The 23,724-nt window shown below is 45.1% G+C and overlaps 1 protein-coding gene across 4 annotated transcripts in view; it reads left to right on the top strand.

The window, feature by feature from the left end:
- The first annotated feature begins 1,791 nt into the window (after positions 1-1,791).
- ERICH1 (glutamate rich 1) overlaps positions 1,792-23,724 on the top strand; it is a 45,229-nt gene continuing 23,296 nt past the window's right edge. For 2 of the 4 annotated variants that reach the window (XR_005721514.1, XM_040243196.1), the window contains exons 1-3: positions 1,792-1,887; positions 10,491-10,637; positions 21,928-22,062. Coding sequence is in view for 1 of the 4 variants with exons in the window: in XM_040243196.1 (XP_040099130.1) it covers positions 1,866-1,887; positions 10,491-10,637; positions 21,928-22,062 (304 nt within the window). In the remaining 3 variants the exon portion in view is untranslated. The remainder of the gene's footprint in view (positions 1,888-10,490; positions 10,638-21,927; positions 22,063-23,724) is intronic. The other 2 variants (XR_005721515.1, XR_005721516.1) reach the window with 2 other exon arrangements.

The raw sequence follows: 23,724 nt of genomic DNA, 5'->3' as shown, positions 1-23,724 counted from the left end.
CTCTCTTTCAATTATATGTGTGTACGTGTGTTCTGTCTTTACGGACCCTCCAGCTGCTGCCCCATCCTGGGTCCAACAGAGAGGTCTGCATCCAGTATCTTGCGTTTCTCTCCTGCAGTTAATTCTCTCTACTGAATTCCCAGCAAGCTTCTCCCTCTACCACTTCAACAAAATGACTGTAATCAAGGTCACTGAGAACTTTCACTAGATGAGTACAGTTGTCTGTGATGGGTCCTCATTATCACTTCCGACCAGTGATGACATGGCTTGGCTTCAGGACAGTTCACTGTCCTTCCCTACCTCCTGCCCACTCCCTCCTCATCTCCCTACCTTGCAGGAGTTAGAACCCCTCAGAGCTATACTTGAACCACTTTTCTGTCTACACTCCCCCTTAAGGCTTTAAATGCACCTGCAGCCGACTGGCCCAGCTGCCTATCCCATCCAGGTCCTTTCTGTTTCGTCGAAAATCACTCAGCTGCCTGATCCATGCCCACATTCACACATCCAAGGAGCGCCCCAAACTGCACGCCACCCAACAGTGACTGCCCCCCACCCCCAGGAGGTTTCTCAACTCCTGGAAACCACTCCAGCCTCCCAGTTTCTAGACCAAAACCTGGAGCCAGGCCACACCTCTCCTGCCACAGCCACTCTCAGTCAGTCAGAAAACCTCTCTTGCCCTGTCTTCACACGTATCCACTCCAACCACCTCTTCCCACAGCCACCACCCTGGCGTTAGCCACCGATGTCCTTCTCACTGCTGTGGACTCGAGGTGCCCCTGCTTTCTCCACAGTCTGCTCTCAGCTCAGTGGCTCAGCCAACTTCTTCAAAGTGGGTCCTCTGCTGCAAACCAGCATACCCTCCCCCTAATCCCTTGCACCTACACGACCTTGCCCAGCACTGCCTGCTTTCCTGTCTGAGGGCACTGTCACCGTCCCTCCTCCCTGGGCTCCTGTCGCACCGGTGCCTGCTGCTCCAGGGCTGGGCTTCTGCTGAGTGCCCTTTGCCTGGACATCACGAGTTTTGCTCCCTCAAATTACATTCGAGGAGGCCTTCCTGACCCCCTTCTACCCAGTCTGAAACCCCTTCCCTGCTCTTAAGGAGGAACCCCAGCTTCCACAGCAGGGCTCCACACAGACAGGCTCTCAGGAAATAATGTTCTCCAAGAAACGGACTCAAGGAAGAGGAGTAAACTATAAACCAAGGTCCCGGAGTAGGTGAGATGGTTGGACGGGAGCACAAAGCACAGATCTTAACAGTGGACAGAAGAGATCAGCGCCACAAGGACCCGGGGTCAGTGGGCGGCCCCTGGGTTCCCTTCTTCCCGGTTTCCTTTCTGCTTTTAGTCCCAGTTTCTTTCGCACCTCAGGGCCCTGGCCGAGTGGGCGCTCAGCGGACCCTTCCTACTGCCCGCATCCCAGTGCAGCGCTGGGACCCAGAGTGACACTGCAGGCGGCCACCCAGGAGCACAATCCCGCCCCTCGCTGACCTCCTCCCAGTGACCCAGTCCCTGACTCCCCTCCTGCTGACACCCATTCACCTCCCGCTGATGTACCCACCCCCTTCCAGTGACGCTCTTCTGATGAGCCCGTAACACCTCATCCCCTCGCAGACTCCCCCAAGGTCCTTCTCCGCTTTGCCGGGTTCACGCCCTTCCCTCCGAGCATGCTCGGAGTACTGGGCCGTGCCGGAGCGCGTAAGAGCCAATCCGCAGCCGGTGCGAGACTGATTGGCGTCCAGAGGGCAGAGGCTCCGGATTCTGATTTGACAAGCCTGCTGTTGTGGGCGGGTCTACAAAGGCGGAGGCCGGAAGTGCAGCAGAGTTGGCGCCTGCCTGGGCTGGGGTCCCCGGGGGCGTGAGGCTGGTATGGCCGCGCTGCGGAGGCACGGTAGGCGGGGAACGGGTGTGTCGGGGGACCGGTGGCTTTGGGGAAAGGGGACCCGGGGCTGTGGGGAATGGGGAGTCTGAGGCCTCGGGACTGTGGGGACCCGGGGCTGTGGGGACGGGGACTGTGAGGAACGAGGGAGCTGTGGGGACAGGGTCTCACAGATGGGGGCTGTGGCATGGGGCGTGAGGGTTGCTGTGGGGATGGGAGCTGTGAGGGACAATGGCCGTGAGGACTGGGGCTCTGAGGGACCCGGGACTGAGGGATGGGGGCTATGGCGCGGGGTGTGGGGGTTGCTGTGGGGGCCGGGACCCGGGACTGTGAGGATGGGGGCTCTGAGGACAAGGTCTGTGGGGATGGGGCCTGTGAGGAACACAAAGCTTTGAGAGGCGGGGAGGGGGTCTGGGAGGGACGCGGGCTGTGAGGCCTCGTGAGTGTGAGGACCGAGGCTCTGAGGATCCGGGGCTTTGGGAACCGGGGCTCGGGGCACCCGGGACTGTGAGGAACTCGGAGTCTGAGGCCTCGGGACTGCGGGGACGCGAACTGTGAGGATACGGGACTGTGAGGGACGGCGGCTGTAGGAGTCTGGGACCTGGGACTGTGGAGGACGGGTGTGAAGACCTGCCCCAAACCCCACATTCAGACTCTCAAACCATTTAAGTGCAGGGACCCTGAATTTCTGGGGACATTACTAGTGTTTATTAAGTGATGGCATATTTTTAACCAGCACCAAAGGCAGAATGGGACTTTCCTAGTGGCTCAGACTGTAAAGAATCCACCTGCAATGCAGGAGACGGGGGTTTGACCCCTGTGTCAGGAAGATTCTCTGGAGAAGGGAATGGCAACCCACTCCAGTATTCTTGCCTAGAGAATTCCATGAACAGAGGACCTTGATGGGCTACAGTCCTCGATGGGGTCCCAAAGAGTCAGACAGGACAGAGCAGCCAACACTCAAAGGCAGAATGGATACATTTAATTGGCTAACTTGGCACATGCTTTAGAATGAATGTCAGAGATACAGGGAACTTCAGACACCTCGTGGAAAGCCCAGCGAACTTCTCATTACCCTATAATCATCAGCATTAAAATGAGAAAAAAGGGAAGATTATGTTTTCCTCAGTTTTATTCAGATATGATCAATACACAGCACTGTATGGGTTTTAGGTGTACAGCATAGTGACATGATGGGCTATATATTACAAAGCCATCACCCAGTAAGATAACATCCGTCACCTCATATAGTTACAAAATCCCTTGTGATAAGTACTTTTAGGACCTACTTTCTGTCTTAGGAAATATGCAGCACAGTAGTGTTAGCAGTAATCACCATGCTGTACAACTACATCCCAGGACTTATTTACTTATGATTGGAAGCGTGTACCTTTTGACCATCTTTACCAATTTGCCCCATCCCTCAATCACCTCTGGTAACCATCAGTCTATTCTCTGTATCTGTGAGCTCCTTTTTTTTTTTTTTTTTTTTTAAGATTCAACAAATAGGGAGATCTTGCAGTATTTGTCTTTCTTTGGCTTATTCCACTTAGCATAATGCCCTCAGGATTATCTGCGTTATTGGCAATGGCACTTTCCTTCTTTAGGGCTGAATAGTATTCCACATCTTATTCATTCATCCATCCATGGACACTTATGTTGTTTCCATATCTTGGCTATTGTGAATAGCTTCAGTGAACATTGAGGTACATGTGTCTGAATTTTCAAGTTAGTGTTTTCATTTTCTTTGGATAAATACCCAGATCCAAAAGTGGAATTGCATATCATATCATAGTTTAATTTTTAATTTTGTGAGGATCCTCCAGACTCTTTTCCATTGTGGATGCACTAATTTTCATTCCCACAAGCAGTGCACAAGGGTTTCCTTTCCTTCACATCCTCACCAACATTTGTTATTTCCTGTCTTCTTTGATGATGGCCATTCTGACAGGGGTGAGGTGATATCTAATTGTGTTTTGATTTCAATTTCCCTGATGATTAGTGATCTTGAGCATCTTTTCTGTGTACCTGTTGACCACCTGTATGTCTTCTTTGGAGAAATGTCTGCTCAGTTTCTCTGCCCATTTTTTACTCAGATTATTTGGCGCCTTTTTGCTACTGAATTGTATGGTTCTTTATATATTTTAGATATTAGCTCCTATCAGATTTATACTGTGCAAATATTTTCTCCCCTTCAGTAGGTTACCTTTTCATTTGTTGGTGGTTTTGTTTTGCAGAAGCTTTTTAGTTTCTTTTGTTTTTACTGTTGTTGTCTTTGCTTTGGTGTCAAATCCAAGAAAAAAAAAAAAAAAACTTCACTAAGACTCCTGTTGTCAAAGAACTTTCTCCCTATGTTTTCTTCTAGGAGTTGTGTGGCTTCAAGTAAAGGTGAAGGTTTTGGATATGCTTCTCATTTTACTTGGATTAGTTCAGGCCATGATTATTTTCTTTCCTTCTCTCCATTAAAACAGATGCTGTGTTTTTGCCCTTTGAAAGGAAAAGCCCAGTGGCAACTATAGTTAATATTTGTATAAAATAGGAAACTAATGTCTCTGTAAGGCAGAATATGGAAAAAAGTAGATAGCATTCCCAGTCTTCTTCCTCTGTAGGAGAACACTGCACCTCAGTAACAGTACTGGAGTAGAAGGAATGGGTTCTCTATCTTCCAACTGGGATGAGGCAACTTTGTGAGTTGCCTTCAAGCGTCCCCTCAGCCTGCCCTGCCAGATCCCTTGCATCCTTGGATCCAGGTATCCCTTGCCCCATCCTCGGATTCTTTTTTTGTGTGACAAAACAAGAGCAGTGTTTGCTCTCCGCACAAAATGATCACAGCCTTACATGCACTTAAAATGTTTCAGAATGGCTAATGGCATAGTAATTGCTGCTAAAAAATTGTGAGGAAAAATTTTGGACAGAGTTTGAAATATTTTTAAGTGTTAAAGTTTTGTAAGAAACTGAGTGTTTAGTGTATGTCTACTGCTTAGATGGGGAGGTCACCTCAGATTGGTCATGGCGTAGGATTCCAGTTATGTTCCATTTAAATACTATTTATAGTCTTATTTTGAGAACTAGTTTCCTCTTAATTAATATTTCAGAAAGCTTGCCAACTCTTGCTTAATCTTAGCTAATTGTTTTTCCATTTATAATTCTATGATGAAACTCATTAAGAAACTATCATTTATTGAATTTGCATATATATTGAGCTTCTCTTTCTTGTGAATTGATACAATACTATTATGTACGTATTCTTTTATTCCTAGGCAGCCTTTTCATATTACAGGACAAAAAACCCGTATTGAATATTGTAGTGGAAAAAGCTATAGAGAGGTTGGCAGATAAATATTCTCTTTACTGAAAATAGGGAATTGAAAATACTATTTAAGATTCCAAGAAATACCTTAAACTTAAGAAAATTTAAAGTGTCTCTTAAGCTATACAGATATCAAGTGGAAAAGGGTATCATCTGCGTCACTGTTTACTGAGGTTGGGGAACTCTTCCTTTCTCTTTATGATTTTCTTGGTGTGTGTTTGTTTTGGAAGATGTTCTCTACCAAGCCAGGCTATAGTTGGGAGGCTGTCATCAAACTGGCCACTGGGAAACTTTCAATGAAATTCCATTTCTGATCTTATTTTCAGAAGTAGTTATTCATTTATATATGATTTCAAAAAGCCTGCCAACTCTCGTTTTAAGTTCTAGATAATCACTTTTCCATTTAGATAATCACTTTTTAAAGGTATGTCATAAACCTATTCTGGTAGCTTTCTTTCATAATGAAATATCTAGAAATCACATTTTTAAAGTTATTTGTTAATACTTAGGGTCTTCTTTATTTTTGTGTAATTTCCATAAATATGTGGCCTCATCAGTTTTACTGCTTTCCATTTAACATCCACCCTTGAAAATACAGTTTTTTGGCTAATTTTTTTCCTCATGTCTCCAGATTAGCTCTACACGTTTTTTTTTTTTTTTTGTCCTCTGAGAATTGTGCTTTTCTGAGAGACAGTGGTTCATAGGGATGATATGGTAAGAGAATCACAACTGAATCAATATCATTTCTATTACCAGAAAGCTCTCCAGTATAAATGTAATGAAAAGAAATGTGTAGTTTTACATCCATGTTAAATGAAGTATGAACGTAGACGTGAACATAGATGTTGAGGGAAATGTGTGTTACTTTACCATCAAAGTAAACTTTTTTAAGGAAAAGGAAAATATTTTTGATGTTGATGGGGTAACTTACTGGCCTCAAAGTTCAGGAGGGTTTTTTTCTTTAAACGCCCAGTTTTCATTTTCCTTTGTCTTTTTTTCAGAGTGGAACATTATGGAAGAAAAAGTTCTATTTCTATTGTTTTTGTTTTTATGAGAGCCTTTTCTAATAGAAAATATATTCACCCAGATCCCCTGATGAGGAGGCTTTCCCCTCTGGGAGTAGTGCTGGGAACCAAGTCCCTTAGGCAGGGGCCTGTTAAACCCTCCTTCCTAAGACCACTGCAAAGAAGGCCTAATAACTTGAAATACTGCCACTAACACCTCTGTTAAACATGGAGCAAACCCCTGCCTTTTTTTACCCCCAGCTGTTAGATTCTAAACATGTAGCTGTGTGAAAGAAGAGGTCAGAATTGAATAGTTTACCACCAGCAATCAAGCCATCTATTTCCTTTTGAGGTACATGTATTCACAGTTCTTCCCAGGTATCTAATTTCCAAAGAAGATTTGACTGAAGATTTATTTTTCTTTGTCTTTAGCCTGAAACAGCAAGTGTGGATGACCGTCCTCTCTGAAAATCATATCAAAATGGCTTGATTCCCCTGTGACACAGAGACTTGATCACTCTGTTTGGTATTCCATCATATTAACTTCAGATGAGATGGTTTTCTCCATGGTGACCTTTTGCTGTGTCTCTTGTGTCCCAACTCCAGGCGCCCGTCTGCGTAGTGATTGTACTCATCTCCTGCGGGCATCCATGTCCGTTCTTCTTTTTTATGTTCTACTGATTATTTTTTGACAGACACCAGAGTTTCAAGTTAGAACCTGCTCCTGCTGCTGGGAGAGGGGTAGAGGCACAGCAAGAGGATGAGGTGTGAGGAGGGGAGGAGCAGGCAGGTTACTGGGTCCCTGTGGTGACACAGAGCTGCCTTCCATAACCTGACCACCCAGCTCTTTTTTGTTTGTTTTTGAGCACAGTGTAAATTAAGCAGAAAAGAGACTTTTAACCTCTAAATTGATTTTTAGGGCTACATTTGCAGTAGGCAACACACACACAAACACCGATACACACAGTCACAAGGTGCATTTCAACAAACCAAAGGTGACAGATGCTTTTTAAAAATGATGCTTTACTGCATGCCAGTACCCTGAAAAAAGGAATCTTTCATTTCTTTTCTGCTTTTGACTTGAATCCCTACATAGCTGTGGCCACAAGTCCCTATCTGTAGTAAACTGGTAGGCAGTTCTCATGCACCCATCTCCTTCATAGCCCTAGAGGCCCCAAGAAGTTAGAGTCCAGTGGCTGTACATTTCTTTTGGTATAAAATATTAATAGCTAGTGATTTCTATTTAAACTATGAGCTCCTTCTGTGACTGCTCTGGAGCGACCCCATCCTCTGAAAAGCAGATGAGCTGATGGGGGGTGGGGGTGGGGTTGGGGGCACGTCCTCGCTGACAGCTTGTTTTCTTTAGAGGACAACGTTCATGCATCGAGTGGTCTTATTCTCTGTGTTGTAAATAAGAAGTGAAATTCACTGAGGAATCCTCCAGCAGTATTAGCTGGTAGAAAGTATTACTTCAGTTTTGTTTGTTACACATGGCTGTTTTAAAGTTGATTTTGGAAAATTAAAATCATATTATTTTTTAAAAGACTATGCTTTAAATTGTGACAACTGCAAGTATTTAGACATGTGTTGTTGTTTTGTTGCTAAGTCATGTCTGACTGTTTGCAACCCCATGGACTGTAGCCCACCAGGCTCCTCTGTCTATGGGATTTCCCAGGCAGGAATACTGGAGCAGGGTGCTATTTCCTCCTCCAGGGGATCTTCCTAACCAAAGGATTAAACCCTTGTCTCCTGCATTTGGCAGGTAGGTTCTTTGCCTTTGAGCCACCTGTGAAGCCCGTATGAGACACATATATTTGTCAGCTTCCAGAGCCAGGTGTGAGGCAAGCCTGAAGCCCCCAGACCCCACCCGAGTCAGAGACCCAGAGCCTGGTCCCAGGACCTTAGCCCTGGAGCTCCCAGCCTCACCTCTGGGCTGAGTCTTGTCCCTGAGGAAGGACCACATATCCTGAACCTCCTGCAGGCCTGGGCCAACCCCAACACCCCAGGGTCATGCAGGGACACCGAAAGGCAGTGAGTAGAGACCAGAGGGCCTCAAGACCCACTTTTGACAGGCCGCCAGTTAGGCCATAGATACAGTATGTGTAGGTGACATGCTGAATTCAGGGACAGTGGCACAGCCACACAGCCTGTGTCTCCGCCCATGGCTGGCCTGCTGTGTGCCATGCCCTCGCCACTGCGTCAGGGCACCAGTGGAAGCAAAATTGTCAGGTGACTGGTTCATCTCAGTGTTTCCTGGTGACCGTGCCAGATTCTCCCTGGGATTGCTGTGTATTTTGGTTCCTTTAGGCTGTGTGGTACTCCGCAGTGGATGCGTGCGCTGCTTGGTGATGACCCATGTCTGGTTTTCCTGTAGTGTAGTCATGTGTTCACACACACGTGTGTGCGGAGCTCAGCTGTGACCTCAGCGGAATGCCCGCATCAGCTGCTGCCAGCCCAGGTGGCTCTCGGGCTCCAAGTGTCCCCCAGTTCACTTTAGAGCAGGATAACTGGTTAGGGTTTTGTCAACTGCTTTTGGTTCCCCCAGAAATTGCATCCGGTCTTCTGGAGTAGAAGTTTTTCCCCTCTGCTATTTAAGGAAATGCATGTGACCATTCAGTTTCTATTGGAAACTTGGAACCTGCCCTTTGGACAGGTCTTGGAGCGCTGGTCTAATGGAACAGACCACCTCCCTGTGACCCAGGTGCTGCCCTGGCCGTCCTCAGTGGCCTGGGGAACATGCTCACAGGCCTGTGCTGCCCAACCTGGCAGAGCTGGGAGGCAGGGCCTCCGCGTGGCCGGGGAAATGAGGACATCCCCACGAGGACTGGCTTCTTCCTGCAGGGGTTCCCAGGGGGTGGGCAGGTAGGTGACACCAGGACCCCATGCTCCCCTAGGCGCCTGGCCAAGCACCACCTGGGCTTGAGTAGCTTTCTCAGGAGGCCTGTTGTGTTTTTAGACCCAAATTGTGTGTTTTCCAACTAGCACCAATTGGAGGGGCTTATTTCTGCAGTGAGGGCCATCTGCGCACAGGATGAAAGGAAGAGCAGTCTATGCCATTAGGCTTGTGCTCCCTCTGGGGGACAGCAGCCTGCCCTCCACGACCCACAGGGGGCTCAGCGACCCCGTCACACTTGACCTCTCACTTCCCCCTCCTCACATCACCGCCTCCTCAATGGCCCTAATGTCTGTCCCCCACTTTGTCGTCTGAATACCTCAAGCCTGTCTCCAGAGTCCTGCTCTTGGTTTCTGCCCCATGGTGCTTGGTCACTAGAGCAGTTTTCTCTTTCTCTCTGTTGATTTGTTTCTAAATTTAATGAGGTTAAAACAGATTACCTGATGGCTCAGACAGTAGAGAATCCACCTGCAATGCAGGAGACCTGGATTTGACCCAGATGCCCTGGAAAAGGGAATGGCTACCCACTCCGGTATTTTTGCCTGGAGAATTCCTTGGACTGAAGAGCCTGGTGGGCTATAGTCCATGAAGTCACAAAGAGTCTACCACGACTGAGCAACTTTCACTTCATTTCACTTCAAAACAGATTGACTGGATTAACCTTTCCCCTCATCTTTCTTGGCTGCTCTTTTGAGATTGTCCCTGCTTGTTGTTCACACTTAAATCAGGACAGAAATGTTTATTCACTATGGCAGCGCTTCCCCTCCAGTCAGGGCAGAGAGTGCCCTGAGATAAGCCAAGTGAAGAATCTGCATCTTTGTGGGTGCTATGCCAACTGTGCTGTCCCTGTGGGGGCCCCAGAGGGGGCTCCGGGGCTGCCCAGCCTGTCTGCTATGAACTGGCATGGACCCAGCCTTTCCCGGGTTGCTCTGCAGCCCAGGACCACAAACCAGGGTCTGAAAACAGCTCACAGTCTGCTCTGTGTGTAAATTCAACCAGCGACGAGGTGGAGGAAGAACAGAACTGTGAGCCCACGTGCCCCACCAGTTCCCAGCCTCACCCTCCCCACCTGTGCTCACACCTGTGGGGGTAGCTAGTACAAGGACAGTGCTGGGGGCCTCTGATGGACAATGCTGTGGAGGTCCTATGATGTGGGCATTTCTGGGGGTCCCCTGATGCCTACAGTGCTGAGGGTCCTGTGATTGGGTCAGTAGTGGGGGTGCTGTGATGGACAGTGCTGGGGGTCTTGTAGGCACCACTCTCGTTGTGTCCTGTGGAGGGGCAGTCACTTATCCCTGAGATGGGGATGTCATGATATGTCTTATTTTATATAAAATTCATTTGCAATTTAAATAAAACTTCAATCAGTAATACTTTCCTTTCTTTTGCAAATTGATTGCCTCTGTAGTGTTTGTTGGAAAAGTACTGAAGAAACTTTATCCTGAGGTTTCACACGGCCAAGAAAAGAAGGCCCTTGTGACTCCAGCCTCCAGAAACCCATCTGAGAAAGTGGCTCCTGAGAGAGAGAAGGGCCAGAGTGTCCCTCCTGAGACAGGTGAGCGCTATTTCCCTGGAGAGCGAATGCTGCCATCAGGCCACTGTGGCAGTACCACGGGGGCAACGGGGTCATTCTGCTCAGACTTTTTGGGGATGGTTACTTCACTTGTGAGGGAAGAAGTGCCCCCAGCCGGGGACAGGGTCAGGTTCATCACTGGTGTTGGGTTCAACTCCATGCTGTTCCTGGGTACAGTGACTGGGCCCTGCTGCCCCAGGACCACTGCCCACAGTGTTCCTGCCACTGTTCTGCCGGAGAGCCAGAGGTATAGGAGGGACTCTCAGCTTCTCAGCCCTGGAGTCACAGTCAAGCATAGTGGCTGCTGTTAACTGTGCTTTTCCCTTTCAAAGACAGTCCTGTCCTGGGCTGAACTGTACCCTCTACAATTTATGTGTTGATGTCCTGACCACAGAACCTCAGGATGTTGACCATGTTTGGAGATGGAGTGAAATGAGACCTTTAGGGTGGGTCCTAATCTAGGGCGACTGGTGAGATAGGAAGAGATCAGGACCCAGACATGTACAGCAAGATGACCATATGAGGGCATGGGAGAAGATGGCCATCCACATGCCAAGGCAGGAGGCCTCAGGAACCAGTCTTGTGACACCTCCATCTTGGACAGCCAGCCCCCAGAATCGGGAGAGAATGAACAAGGCCCACCTGTGGTGCCACCCAGAAAACTACCCTGACACCTGTTCCACCTGCAAGACACACACTTGGTTTTGTGTGAATACAACGTAGCTTAGAAGGGCAGGCGCCCTGGGGGAGATGTGCTGTGCAAGTGGAGTGGACGCCCCTCTGCATTCCTGGTTATCTGTCCAAATGTGACTGAGCTGATGCTCTTAGTTTTTTTTTTTCCTTTAATTTGTATTTAGGGTTTATTTGAGTTTTCTTTCCTCTTCTAACCTGATGGTTTTAACAGTGATTATTCACCAATGAGCTTTCCAGGTGGCTCCGTGGTAAAGAATCCACCTGCCAATGCAGGAGATGGAGGTTCAGTCTCTGGGTCGGGAAGATCCCCTGGACAGAGGAGCCTGGCGGGCTACAGTCCACGGGGTCACAAAGAGTCAGACACGACTGAGGACACAGACAGACACATTCATTAGTGCAATAATTTGGGCACTGTCTTTCCTCAGAAGCTCCAGGTTGGATCGCATCATTCCAGCAGGCAGTCATTGTTCAATATGAAGGCCCATGTGAGCCGCGCTGTAATGGCTGGTGCCAGCAGCTGTGTGGTGCCGCTGGAGGCTAGGACGGGGTCCAGGGAGAGGTTGTGTGGCCAGCGTGGTGCCGAAGCCGGGAGAGATGAGAGGGCACTGCAGGTGGGATTCAGCCGTGGTCTTGGTGTCTGTCCATCTGTGTGCTTCTCAGACCGCAGACCCTGTATCTGAGTCATAGCCTCTGTGTACCCCGCGCAGGGTACACTGGTCACCTACCATGGCCTAAACTTGGGTGGGAGAGGGCGGGGGAGCAGTGAGAAGAATGCAGTGTGGCTAGGATGGTCTCATCAGGTCCTAGAGGGGCATCTGGTCCCTCCATTTCTGTACACCCTGCCTTTCCTCCCCTTACATAGTGCCCTCTGGCCGCGAGGATCCTTGGACTGGGGGTTGAAGGCAGAGTCCCCCACCCTTCCTCACGGCTTCAGGCAATGAGTAGAGGAGGCATTTCTGGGAGTTTTCATTTTTGTTACAGATGCAAAGGAGCCTAACTTATTTGCCTTCCTGAAAACTCCATGCAGTGTACAGCAGCATAATATTTTTTAAAAGATAAAATTCATTTAATTTTAAAGTTTACCATAACCATTTCAAAATGTACAATTCAGTGATTGTTAGTATACTTACTATGTTATATAAGCATACCAGTAACTCCAGAACATTCTTATCACCCCAAAAGAAACCCATATCCATTACAGTTATCCCCACTCACGCCTCCCTACTTTTTTGTTTCTTTAATTTATTTCATAATTGGAGGAAAATTGCTTTACAATGTTGAGTTGATTTCTGCTGTACAACAGTTAGAATCAGCCATAATTATACATACATTTCCCCCCCACCTCAGTTATTCTCGTCTGGAGAATTCCATGGGCTGTATAGTCCATGGAGTTGCAAAGAGTTGGACACGATTGTGACATTCACTTTCACTTTTCACTTTTGCCTCCCTCATGAGCCTCTCTCCCCTCCACCCATCCCAGGCTGGGCTCCCTGTGTTGTATAGTAACTTCTCATCAGCTATCTTTTGTATACATGATAGTGTATATAATGCTGATGCTACATTCTCCATTTGTCCTACTCTCTCCCTCCCCCAAAAGCCACAGTTGTAAAGGACACATGTACCCTACTGTTCATTGCAGCATGATTTACACTAGCCAGGATGTGGAAGCAGCTTAGATATCCATCTATAGATGAAGGGATAAAGTTGTGGTACATAAGTACAATAGGATATTACTTAGCCATAAGAAAGAACGAATTTTAGTCAGTTCTGTTGTGGTGAATAAACACAGCCTGTTATACAGAGTGAAGAAAGTCAGGAAGAGAAAAACAAGTATCATATATTAACACACATATATAGAATTTAGAAAAATGGTACTGATGAACCTATTTGCAGAGCAGGAATTGAGTCTCAGATGTATAGAAGAGACCTCCCTGCTTTCTGTCTCTTCAGATTTGTGTGTTCTGGACATTTTGTGACTGGAATTGTGTAATAGGTGACCTTTTGTGTCTGACTTCTGTCAGTTCAGTTCAGTCTCTCTGTCATCTCTGACTCTTTGTGACCCCATGGACTGCAGCACACCAGGCCTCCCTGTTCATCACCAACTCCTGGAGTTTACTGAAACTCATGTCCATTGAGTCGGTGATATCATCCAAAAATCTCATCCTCTGTCATCCCCTTCTCCTCCCACCTTCAGTCTTTCCCAGCATCAGGGTCTTTTCAAATGAGTCAGCACTTCACATCAGGCGGCCAAAGTATTGGAGTTTCAGCTTCAACATCAGTCCATCCAGTGAATATTCAGGACTGATTTCCTTTAGGATGGACTGGTTGGATCTCCTTGCAGTCCAAGGGACTCTCAAGAGTCTTCTCCAACACCACAGTTCGAAAGCATCTATTCTTCGGTGCTCAGCTTTCTTTATAGTTCAACTCTCATATCCATACATGACTACTGGGAAAATCGTAGCCTTAACTAGATGGACCTTTATTGGCAAAGTAACATCTCTGCTTTTTAATACTCTGTCTAGGTTGGTCATAACTTTCCTTCCAAGGAGTAAGCGTCTTTTAATTTCATGGCTGCAGTCACCATCTGCAGTGATTTTGTAGCTTGAAAAAATAAAGTCTGACACTGTTACCTGTTACCCCACCTATTTGCCATGAAGTGATGGGACTGGATGCCATGATCTTAGTTTTCTGAATGTTGAGCTTTAAGCCAACTTTTTCACTCTCCTCTTTCACTTTCATCAAGAGGCTCTTTATTCTTCACTTTCTACCATAAGGGAGGTATCATCTGCATATCTGATGTTATTGATATTTCTCTTGCCAATCTTGATTCCAGCTTCTGCCTTATCCAGACCAGCATTTCTCATGATGTACTCTGCATATAAGTTAAATAAGCAGGGTGACAATATATAGCCTTAATGTACTCCTTTTCCTATTTGCAACCAGTCTGTTGTTCCATGTCCAGTTCTAACTGTTGCTTCCTGACTTGCTTACAGGTTTCTTAAGAGGCAGGTCAGGTGGTCTGGTATTCCCATCTCTTTCAGAATTTTCTGGAGTTTATTGTGATCCACACAGTCAAAGGCTTTGGCATAGTCAATAAAACAGAAATAGATGTTTTTCTGGAACTCTCTTGCTTTTTCGACGATCCAGCGGAAGTTGGCAATTTGATCTCTGGTTCCTCTGCCTTTTCTAAAACCAGCTTGAACATCAGGAAGTTCATGGTTCAGGTATTGTTGAAGCCTGGCTTGGAGAATTTTGAGCATTATTTTACTAGCATGTGAGATGAGTGCAATTGTGCTGTAGTTTGAGCATTCTTTGGCATTTCCTTTCTTTGGGATTGGAATGAAAACTGACCTTTTCCAGTCCTGTGGCCACTGCTGAGTTTTCCAAATTTGCTGGCATATTGAGTGCAGCACTTTCACAGCATCATCTTTCAGGATTTGAAATAGCTCCACTGGAATTCCACCTCCACTAGCTTTGTTCATAGTGATGCTTCCTAAGGCCCACTTGACTTCACATTCCAGGATGTCTGGCTCTAGGTGAGTGATCACTCCATCGTGATTATCTGGGTCGTGATGATCTTTTTTGTACGGTTCTTCTGTGTATTCTTGCCACCTCTTCTTAATATCTTCTTCTGTTAGGTCCATACATACCATTTCTGTCCTTTATTGAGCCCATCTTTGCATGAAAAGTTCCCTTGGTATATCCAATTTTCTGGAAGAGATCTCTAGTCTTTCCCATTCTATTGTTTTCCTCTATTTCTTTGCATTGATCACTGAGGAAGGCTCTCTTATCTCTCCTTGACATTCTTTGGAACTCTGCATTCAAATGGGTATATCTTTCCTTTTCTCCTTTGCTTTTTGCTTCTCTTCTTTTCACAGGTATTTGTAAGGCCGTTTTGCTTTTCTACATTTCTTTTCCTTGAAGATGGTCTTGCTCCCTGTCTCCTGTACAGTGTCAGAAACCTCCGTCCATAGTTGGTCAGGTACTCTATCAGATCTAGTCCCTTAAATCTATTTCTCACTTCCACTCTGTAATCGTTAGGGATTTAATTTAGGTCATACCTGAATGGTCTGGTGGTTTTCCCTACTTTCTTCAATTTAAGTCTGAATTTGGCAATAAGGAGTTCATGATCTGAGCACAGTCAGCTCCTGGTCTTGTTTTTGCTGACTGCATAGAACTTCTCCATCTTTGGCTGCAAAGAATATAATCAGTCTGATTTCGATGTTGACCATCTGGTGATGTCCATGTTTAGAGTCTTCTCTTGTGTTGCTGGAAGAGGGTGTTTGTTATGACCAGTGTGTTCTCTTGTCAAAACTCTATTAGCCTTTGCCCTGCTTCATTCTGTACTCCAAGGCCCAATTTGCCTGTTACTCCAGGTGTTTCTTGGCTTCCTACTTTTGCATTCCAGTCCCCTATAATGATAAGGACATCTTTTTTGGGTGTTAGTTCTTGAAGGTCCTGTAGGTCTTCATAGAACCGTTTAACTTCAGTTTCTTCCAGCATTACTGGTTGGAGCATAGACTTGGATTACTGTGATACTGAATGGTTTGCCTTGGAAACGAACACAGATCATTCTGTCATTTTTGAGATTCCATCCAAGAACTGCATTTCGGACTCTTTTGTTGACTATGGTGGCTACTCCATTTCTTCTAAGGGATTCTTGCCCACAGTAGCAGATATAATGGTCGTCTGAGTTAAATTCATCCATTCCAGTCCATTTTAGTTTGCTGATTCCTAAAATGTCGACGTTCACTCTTGCCATCTCCTGTTTTACCACTTCCGATTTGCCTTGATTCATGGACCTAACATTCCAGGTTCCTATGCAATATTGCTCTTTACAGCATTGGACCTTGCTTCCATTACCAGTCACATCCAACATAGGTGAGCAGTTGTACATGCTCATCTATGTTGTAAGGAGTATGACTGCTTCATTTCTTTTTCTTGCTGAGTAATGTTCCATTCTGTGGATATGTAACATTTTGTTTATCTGTTCATCAATTGATAGATATTTGGATTTTTTCTACTTTCAGGCTTTTATCAATAAACAATGAACATCTCTGCACAAGTATTTGTGTGGGTGTGTGTTTTCAGTTCTCTTGGATGTAAAACTTGGAGTGAAATTGCTGGATCACATGGTAATCCTGTGTTTACTAGTTTGAGGAATTGGCAAGCTGTTTTCCACAGCAGTGTGTCATTCTTCACCCCACCTGCCATGTAGGAGGGTTCCAGTTGCTCCACAACCTTGCCAACACTTGCTGTTTTCTTGATAACCATCTTAGTAGGTGAGGTTGCACCTCATTGATTCCCATTTCTCTGATGATGCGTGTTGGACATTTGTGTATCTTTTGTAGAGAAATGTGTATATAAATCCTAGGCCCATTTTTCAGTTGGATTGTTTTTCTTTTTGTTGCTGAGTTGTACAAGTTAGTTATAATGTAGACAATGGAGCTTTATCAGTTACATGGCTTACATATATTTTCTCCTGCTCCATGGATTAGCTTTGTACTTTCTTGATGGTGCCTTTTGAAGTATAGAATATTTTAGTCTTGATTAAGTCCATCATACCTATTTCTTCTGTCGCCTGTGGTTTTGGTGTCATATTTAAGAAACCAAATCCAAGGTCACAAGCTTTACATCTAAGTTTTCTTCTATGAGTTTTATGGTTTTTAGCTTTTACAGTCAAGTCCTTTATCTATTTTGAGTTGATGTTTGTATATGTTGTAAGGTAAGGGTCCAGATTCATTCCCTTGTCTGTGGATGTTCAGTCATACCAGCACCACTTGTTGGAGAGACTGTTTTTTCCCCACTTGGCACTCTTGTCAAAAATCAGTTAGCCAAAGACTCTGTGCTCAATGCAGTAGGCCTGGGTTCAATTCCTGGTCAGGGAACTAGATCCCACATGCCACATCTAAGAGTTTGAATGCCCCAACAAATATCCCATGGACTTCAACTAAGACTCCATGAGGCCAAATTAAAAGAAGAAAAAAAAATGAGTTACCCATAGTTGTTTGGGTTTATTTCTGGGCTTTCAATTCTATTCCACTGGTCTCTATGTCTGTCCTTGTGCCAGTATGACACTGTTTTAATCACTGTAGATTTAAAATAAGTTTTGAAATTGGAGTAAGAGTCTTCTGACTTCATTAATTTTCAAGATTGTTTTAGCTATTCAGTGTCCCTCACAGTTATGTATGAATTTTAGGATCAGCTTGTCCATTTCTGGGGGAAAAAAGCAGTTGGAATTTTGATACAATTTTGTGTTGAATTTGCAGACGATTCTGGGGATTAATGCTCTCTTACCAATATTAAGTTGTTCAAATCATGAATTTAGTCTAGCTTCCCATTTCTGTCATTTTTAAATTCTTTAAACAATGCTTTGTAGTTTTCATTATAAGACAGGTACATCCATGCTTGGTATGTCCATGCGTTCTCAGTTGTGTCCAACTCTTTGTGACCTTAAAAAAGTTTGTCCCAAAGTATTTTATTCTTTTTGATACTATTATAAATGGAATTGTTTTCTTTTTGGATTAGCTAGTATATATAAATACTAATAAACCCTTTGACCTTGGATTAGGTAATGGTTTCTTAAATATAGAAACAGATTTTTGTATATTGACCTTATTAGCACTAACAGTTTGTGTGTGTGTGTGTGTGTGTGTGTGTGTGTGTGTGTGTGTGTAGTTTTCAGGATTTTCTATATATAAGATCTTATCCTCTGTGAGCAGGGATATTTCACTTTTCCCTCTTCAGGTTGGACGCCTTTTATTTTCTTTCTTGACTATTGCCTTGTTTGGAACTTTGAGTGTAATGTTGAAGCAAAGTGGCATGAGTGTGAATTCTCATCTTTCCTGGTCTTAGGGGGAGCATTCAGGCCTTCTCAGTGGAGTGTGACATCAACTATGTGCTTTTCATGCTTTCTCTTTGTCATGTTGAAGTTCTCTCTATACTAATTTCTTGAGTATTTTTTAATCATGAAAGAACAGTGTATTTTTTTTGAAGCACTGTGTCTTGGGAATTCTGAAGGAAAAACACTGTTTATTTGCAGCTAGAAAAAGAGAAAACTTGACTGAAGACAAAACAACAAAATCACAATCAAATAGACAAAAATTGTGTGCAGGTCAAATAAAAGGTCATTTGAGAATTCCCTTGAAGGTTTGATGCCTATGGTGGCGGCAGCTTGCTGATAATCAGAGGTGTAGATGTGCCAAGATCTCTTCAGTGTTGGAAGAATCAGCCTAATAAGGAAAGGGCCTTTGTCAGTCAGCCCTTGGGTGAGATTGAGAAAATGTTCCCTGTACTGTTAAAAGACACAGCATGGTGATTCTGATAATTATTTGTTCACTTTTGGTTCAGTTCAGTTCAGTCGCTCAGTCGTGACCGACTCTTTGTGACCCCATGGAGTGCAGCACGCCAAGCCTCCCTGTCCATCACCAACTCCCGGGGTTTACCCAAACTCATGCCCATTGAGTCGGTGATGCCATCCAACCATCTCATCCTCTGTCGTCCCCTTCTCCTCCCACCTTCAGTCTTTCCCAGCATCAGGGTCTTTTTAAATGAGTCACCACTTCACATCAGGTGGCCAAAGTATTGGAGTTTCAGCTTCAACATCTGTCCTTCCAATGAATACTCAGGATTGATCTCTTTTAGGATGGACTGGTTTGATCTTCTTGCAGTCCAAGGGACACTCAAGAATCTTCTCCAACACCACAGTTCAAAAGCATCAATTCTTCGGTGCTCAGCTTGCTTTATAGTCCAACTGTCACATCCATACATGACTACTGGAAAAACCATAGCCTTGACTAGATGGACCTTTGTTGGCAAAGTAATGTCTCTGCTTTTTAATATGCTATCTAGGTTGGTCATAACTTTTCCTCCAAGAGTAAGCGTCTTTTAATTTCATGGCTGCAATCACCATCTGCAGGAGCCCAAAGAAATAGTCTGCCACTATTTCCACTGTTTCTCCATCTATTTCCCATGAAGTGATGGGACTGGATGCCATGATCTTAGTTTTCTGAATGTTGAACTTTATGCCAGCTTTTTCACTCTCCTCTTTCACTTTCATCAAAAGGCTCTTTACTTATTCTTCACTTTCTGCCATAAGGGTGGTGTCATCTGCATATCTGGCATTATTGATATTTCTCCTGGCAATCTGGATTCCAGCTTGTGCTTCATCCAGCCCACCGTTTCTCATGATGTACTCTGCATATAAGTTAAATAAGCAGGGTGACAATATACAGCCTTGATGTACTCTTTTTCCTACTTGGAACCAATCTGTTGTTCCATGTCCAGTTCTAACTGTTGCTTAAAGAAAAGGACATGATCTGTAAATGGCCACAGCCACCTGTGTGTGGGTTTTGGTGAATTTCTGTCACTCACGAGTGCATATTGGACTCTATTTTTTTGTTATTGCTTTTATTATTGTTTTTAACTTGCCAGTTATATCTGCATATATTTTAAAGAGCCAAATAATCCCACAAGAGTTATAAAAAACAGTGTCATTGTGCCCTGAGCCCTGTAACATAAGAACACTAACTTTGAAGGCATCAGCCAAGCCAAGGGCAGTCTGGTGGTGGTGCCCTGGCAGAGGGCACATGTGTGCTGGTGGTAGAGGGGTCCTGTGTGGACAAGCACAGTGCAGAGGGGAGTCAGAGGTTAGGAATGAAAGCAAACTCAAGTGGGTATCCTGCATATCAGACCCAGAGCCTGATCTGGTAAGAATGGTGAACCACGATCAAAGCCAGTCAGCCACGGAGAGGAGTGCCTTTGAAGTCGCCTTTTCTGAAACCTTTTGGCCACGCCAGTGTTTCTGGGAAGGCACTGGCCTCTGTGAGCAGCAACAGGGTGCTGACTTGCCCCCTCCAGATTCCTGAGCCTCACCCTGCAGCCTAGTGTAGGGGCGAGGGGATGCCCTGGCCCTGCTGTCCCCTGAGCACTCAGTGGTGAACATGACCCTGACCGCCATCCTGACAGCATCTGCTACCAGAAGAGGCGAGAGAAGCCAGGCCTGGATGTTGTGCTCTGCTCTGAGCCACCGTACCTTACGCATGAGCAGGTTCCCATCCACCGCCCACAGGCCTGGCCTCAGGGCAGCGCCTGGTCAGCACAGGAGCCTTGCAAAGAGTTCTGCCCTCAGTGTCCAGCATCTGTATCCTTCATCCCAGCAGTCACCTCCTGCCTCCCTTCATTGGCATCGCCCATATTTATCCTGATAATTTGGTGAGCAATAACGTTTCCAAGTTCTGTTTGATTTTCTTATTGAGAAAAATTTATCCAATTAAAAGTTTCCAAAAATACTCTAAGAAAAATGATCAAGCGTTGATGTTGCCCAACAGGGGACAGTCTGCCTGGAAGCACGTCTCTTCTCTGCCCTCGATCCCGGCGGGAACGACTCAGTCATTAATCAACCGGGCGGATAAGGCTAACGTAAGAACTGCATTCTTGCACTGTAGCTTCACAAAAGTGAAATACACTGATGGCAGAATTATTTGGCAATGTTTCAAGGCTTTTACAATTTAAATGTCTTGAAACCACACATTGTTATATGTGCACTAGTGATTTCTCTCAGTCCTTGTCATTGTCATTTATAAAATAAAGTATTCATTTTTCTTTGAAAGAGTAATTGGGATATCCCCTTGTATTAGGTAAAGATTACTTTGCCATATTTTGAGTGAAAATATGGAGATGGAAGCGCTGATCCTACCCTGAGAAGGTGTGGAGAGCAGCACTGATGCTGCTCTGGACCATACAGACCAGCAGCCCACTTCCAGGAGTTTATTTAGTGGGACCATGAGGTCAGCTGTGCAAAGTTTTATATACCCTGGATGGTCATGGCAGCCACTTCTGATAGTGAAAATTTAGAGTCAATTTCTGTATGCAAAATTTAAGACAGTGGTTAAATTACAGTTAAATTTGCCAATGACATGGAACATCATATAGCCATTAAGAGCATATAGAGTTAAATGCATCTTAATATTTTATCACATTCACTTCTGAAAGATATTATACATATAAATATACATGTATAATGATAAAATATGTGTTCAGTTCAGACCAGTCACTCAGTCATGTCCGATTCTTTGCACCCCCATGAATCGCAGCACGCCAGGCCTCCCTGTCCATCACCAGCTCCTGGAGTTCACCCAAACTCATATCATGTGATCCTATTAAGTGTGTGTCTGTGTGGGTGTATGTGCAGACACATAGTATGTACATGTTAGCATTTACAGAGAAAAAGTTCCAAAAGGTTAGGCACCACAATGTTGAGATTGATATTATGATAATGAGGGGTGTGTTATGTGGAGTCTTTTTGTTTTCTGCTTCCTGTTCATGAATTAATTATGTTTTTATATCATGTCATAAAACTCAGAAGTTTATATAATAAGTAACTTAATGTAAATTTAAGTAATCATAGCTTGTTCCTTTTTCCTGGCTGGTTATATAGCTGAGTGGCTGTTCTGGCAAAATGTTTGGCTTACTAAAGTCGGCAGTTATGGCCGTGGCTTCCCATCTTCAGTGAGTTTGGCTGGAGAAGCCGCTCGGCACGTGGACATCTGACAGCATCCGTCTGTGCCTCTTCCTGCAGGTGGTGACACTCGGGTCCAGCCCACGCAGCGGCTCTATACCGTGGGCCTGCCTCCTAAGGGATGGGTGCCCCCTCTGCTGGAGCCGCCGAGCTGCTCAAGTTCAGAGAGCTCTTCCAACAGTGAGGACACAGGAGGTAAGGTGGCAGACAGCCCTAAGGGACTTCCAGTGTCGCAACCTCACGTGAACTTTAATGGGGGTGAGTGTCACGTGGCCATGTGGCCTGCAGTCATTACAGACACTTGTGAAGATGCGTGACAGCACCAACTCAGGTTGGGAGGGGACTCAGGTTGGGGTGTGATCTCAGCCCCATTGTTAACACATTACACATCAGGAGAAGTCTGGCGTTAATATGTCCAAACTTGAAAGTGCTGCTCTTGTTAAGTGAACTTTTTATCTTTACTTTCCAATTTTTTTCAAAATTTCCAAGATTGTTATCAGTTTTGTAATCATGGAAATAACTTAGGTTGCATGTCTGGTAGAAAAATGAACAATGCTGTCAGATGTTTTATGAGTGAAGGAGGTGCTCTGGGGGTGGTACAGAGGCTGCATGTCACATTCATGCCTTAAAAATTCTCTGTTTAATTTATTGCTTTAAAACTTCCTTAAGAGGAATTTGGAATTTTCAGATAAAATTTTCCCCAGATGGTTTTTAACAAGTAATAAACTATGAAACTCTATACCATACGTCTTAATTAATTTGCATATTAAGCAAATATGATTTTCTACTAGATTGATCTTTCTGACTTCCTAAGAATCAGAAACCATAAAATCAAAAATGAGGTAGTTAAGGAGTGATATATTTATCTTTTTAAGCCCTGTTGAAAATCTTTGGAAGATAATTATTGGAAAAATAGATTGTTTCATTAGAAAATTAAGCTATGTCCTTATAAAGATAAATCGCTTTGGTGACATACTCGCTGTGCACCTCGGGTGTTTAATAACAAAGTGCGGACTCACCCTGGAGCTGCTGCCATAGCGAGCTCCACCCCTGAGCCTCCCCAGGCGGGCCTGTGCACGGCACCCCAGCTGAGAGCCTTCTGGGTGCACTGCTAAGCTAGAGGGGTGTCCTTCCAGGAGACAAAAAGCTCCACAGTCTTGTTGCTGGCAATTTAAGCAGAGAGTGTGAGGACTGGAGTCAGAAGAGAAGAAAAGTCCAGTGGGACAGTGTCCACCATTTGTGTCCATTTGAATGCACAGCACCGTTAAGTCAGTTCAGTAGTTACTTCTAAAGAAGTTGAGGAGGAAGCGTCAGTGCAGGTCGTTGCCCTATATGTGCCCGCGTCGTCCTGCCTCCCCTGGCTCAGCCCGGGTACAGGCGGCAGGCCTGCTGGTGACCCCCAAGGCCAGCCCCCTCCTCGCCTTAGGCCTTGTCCAGACCCCTGGATTGTCAGACCCTGTGCAGCCAGAGGCACATCCCTCCGCTGTAGGCATTCACTTCCTGCGGTCCTAACAGTGCCTCAGCAGCTTTGCAAAGATCCTTTGTTCATCCTGCCAAGGAGGAGTCCCTGCCTGCCACTGCCAGCAGGTGAAATTCTGGGACCTCTACAGAGAGACGTTACATCACATGTTCTACACAGAAATAGGAACCTCAACTTTCTTATGAACTGAAAAACAGGCCAGCCTCTAGGAAAGAGGGCCTTTTCTTCTCTGTTACGCCAATCCTCTTTTTAAAGAAAAGTATTTTGTTTTTCTGGACTACAGAAATACTTACTATAGAAAAGTCAAGCATTATAGAAAACACACAGGAAGTAAAACATTACCTAAGACCACCTGGGCAAGATCTCAATAAACATTT

Source organism: Oryx dammah, unplaced genomic scaffold (genome assembly GCF_014754425.2).
Source record: "Oryx dammah isolate SB20612 unplaced genomic scaffold, SCBI_Odam_1.1 HiC_scaffold_7, whole genome shotgun sequence".
NCBI lineage: Eukaryota > Metazoa > Chordata > Mammalia > Artiodactyla > Bovidae > Oryx > Oryx dammah.
The sequence above is the reverse complement of the archived record's forward strand: the minus strand, read 5'-3'. Positions and strand labels throughout refer to the sequence as shown.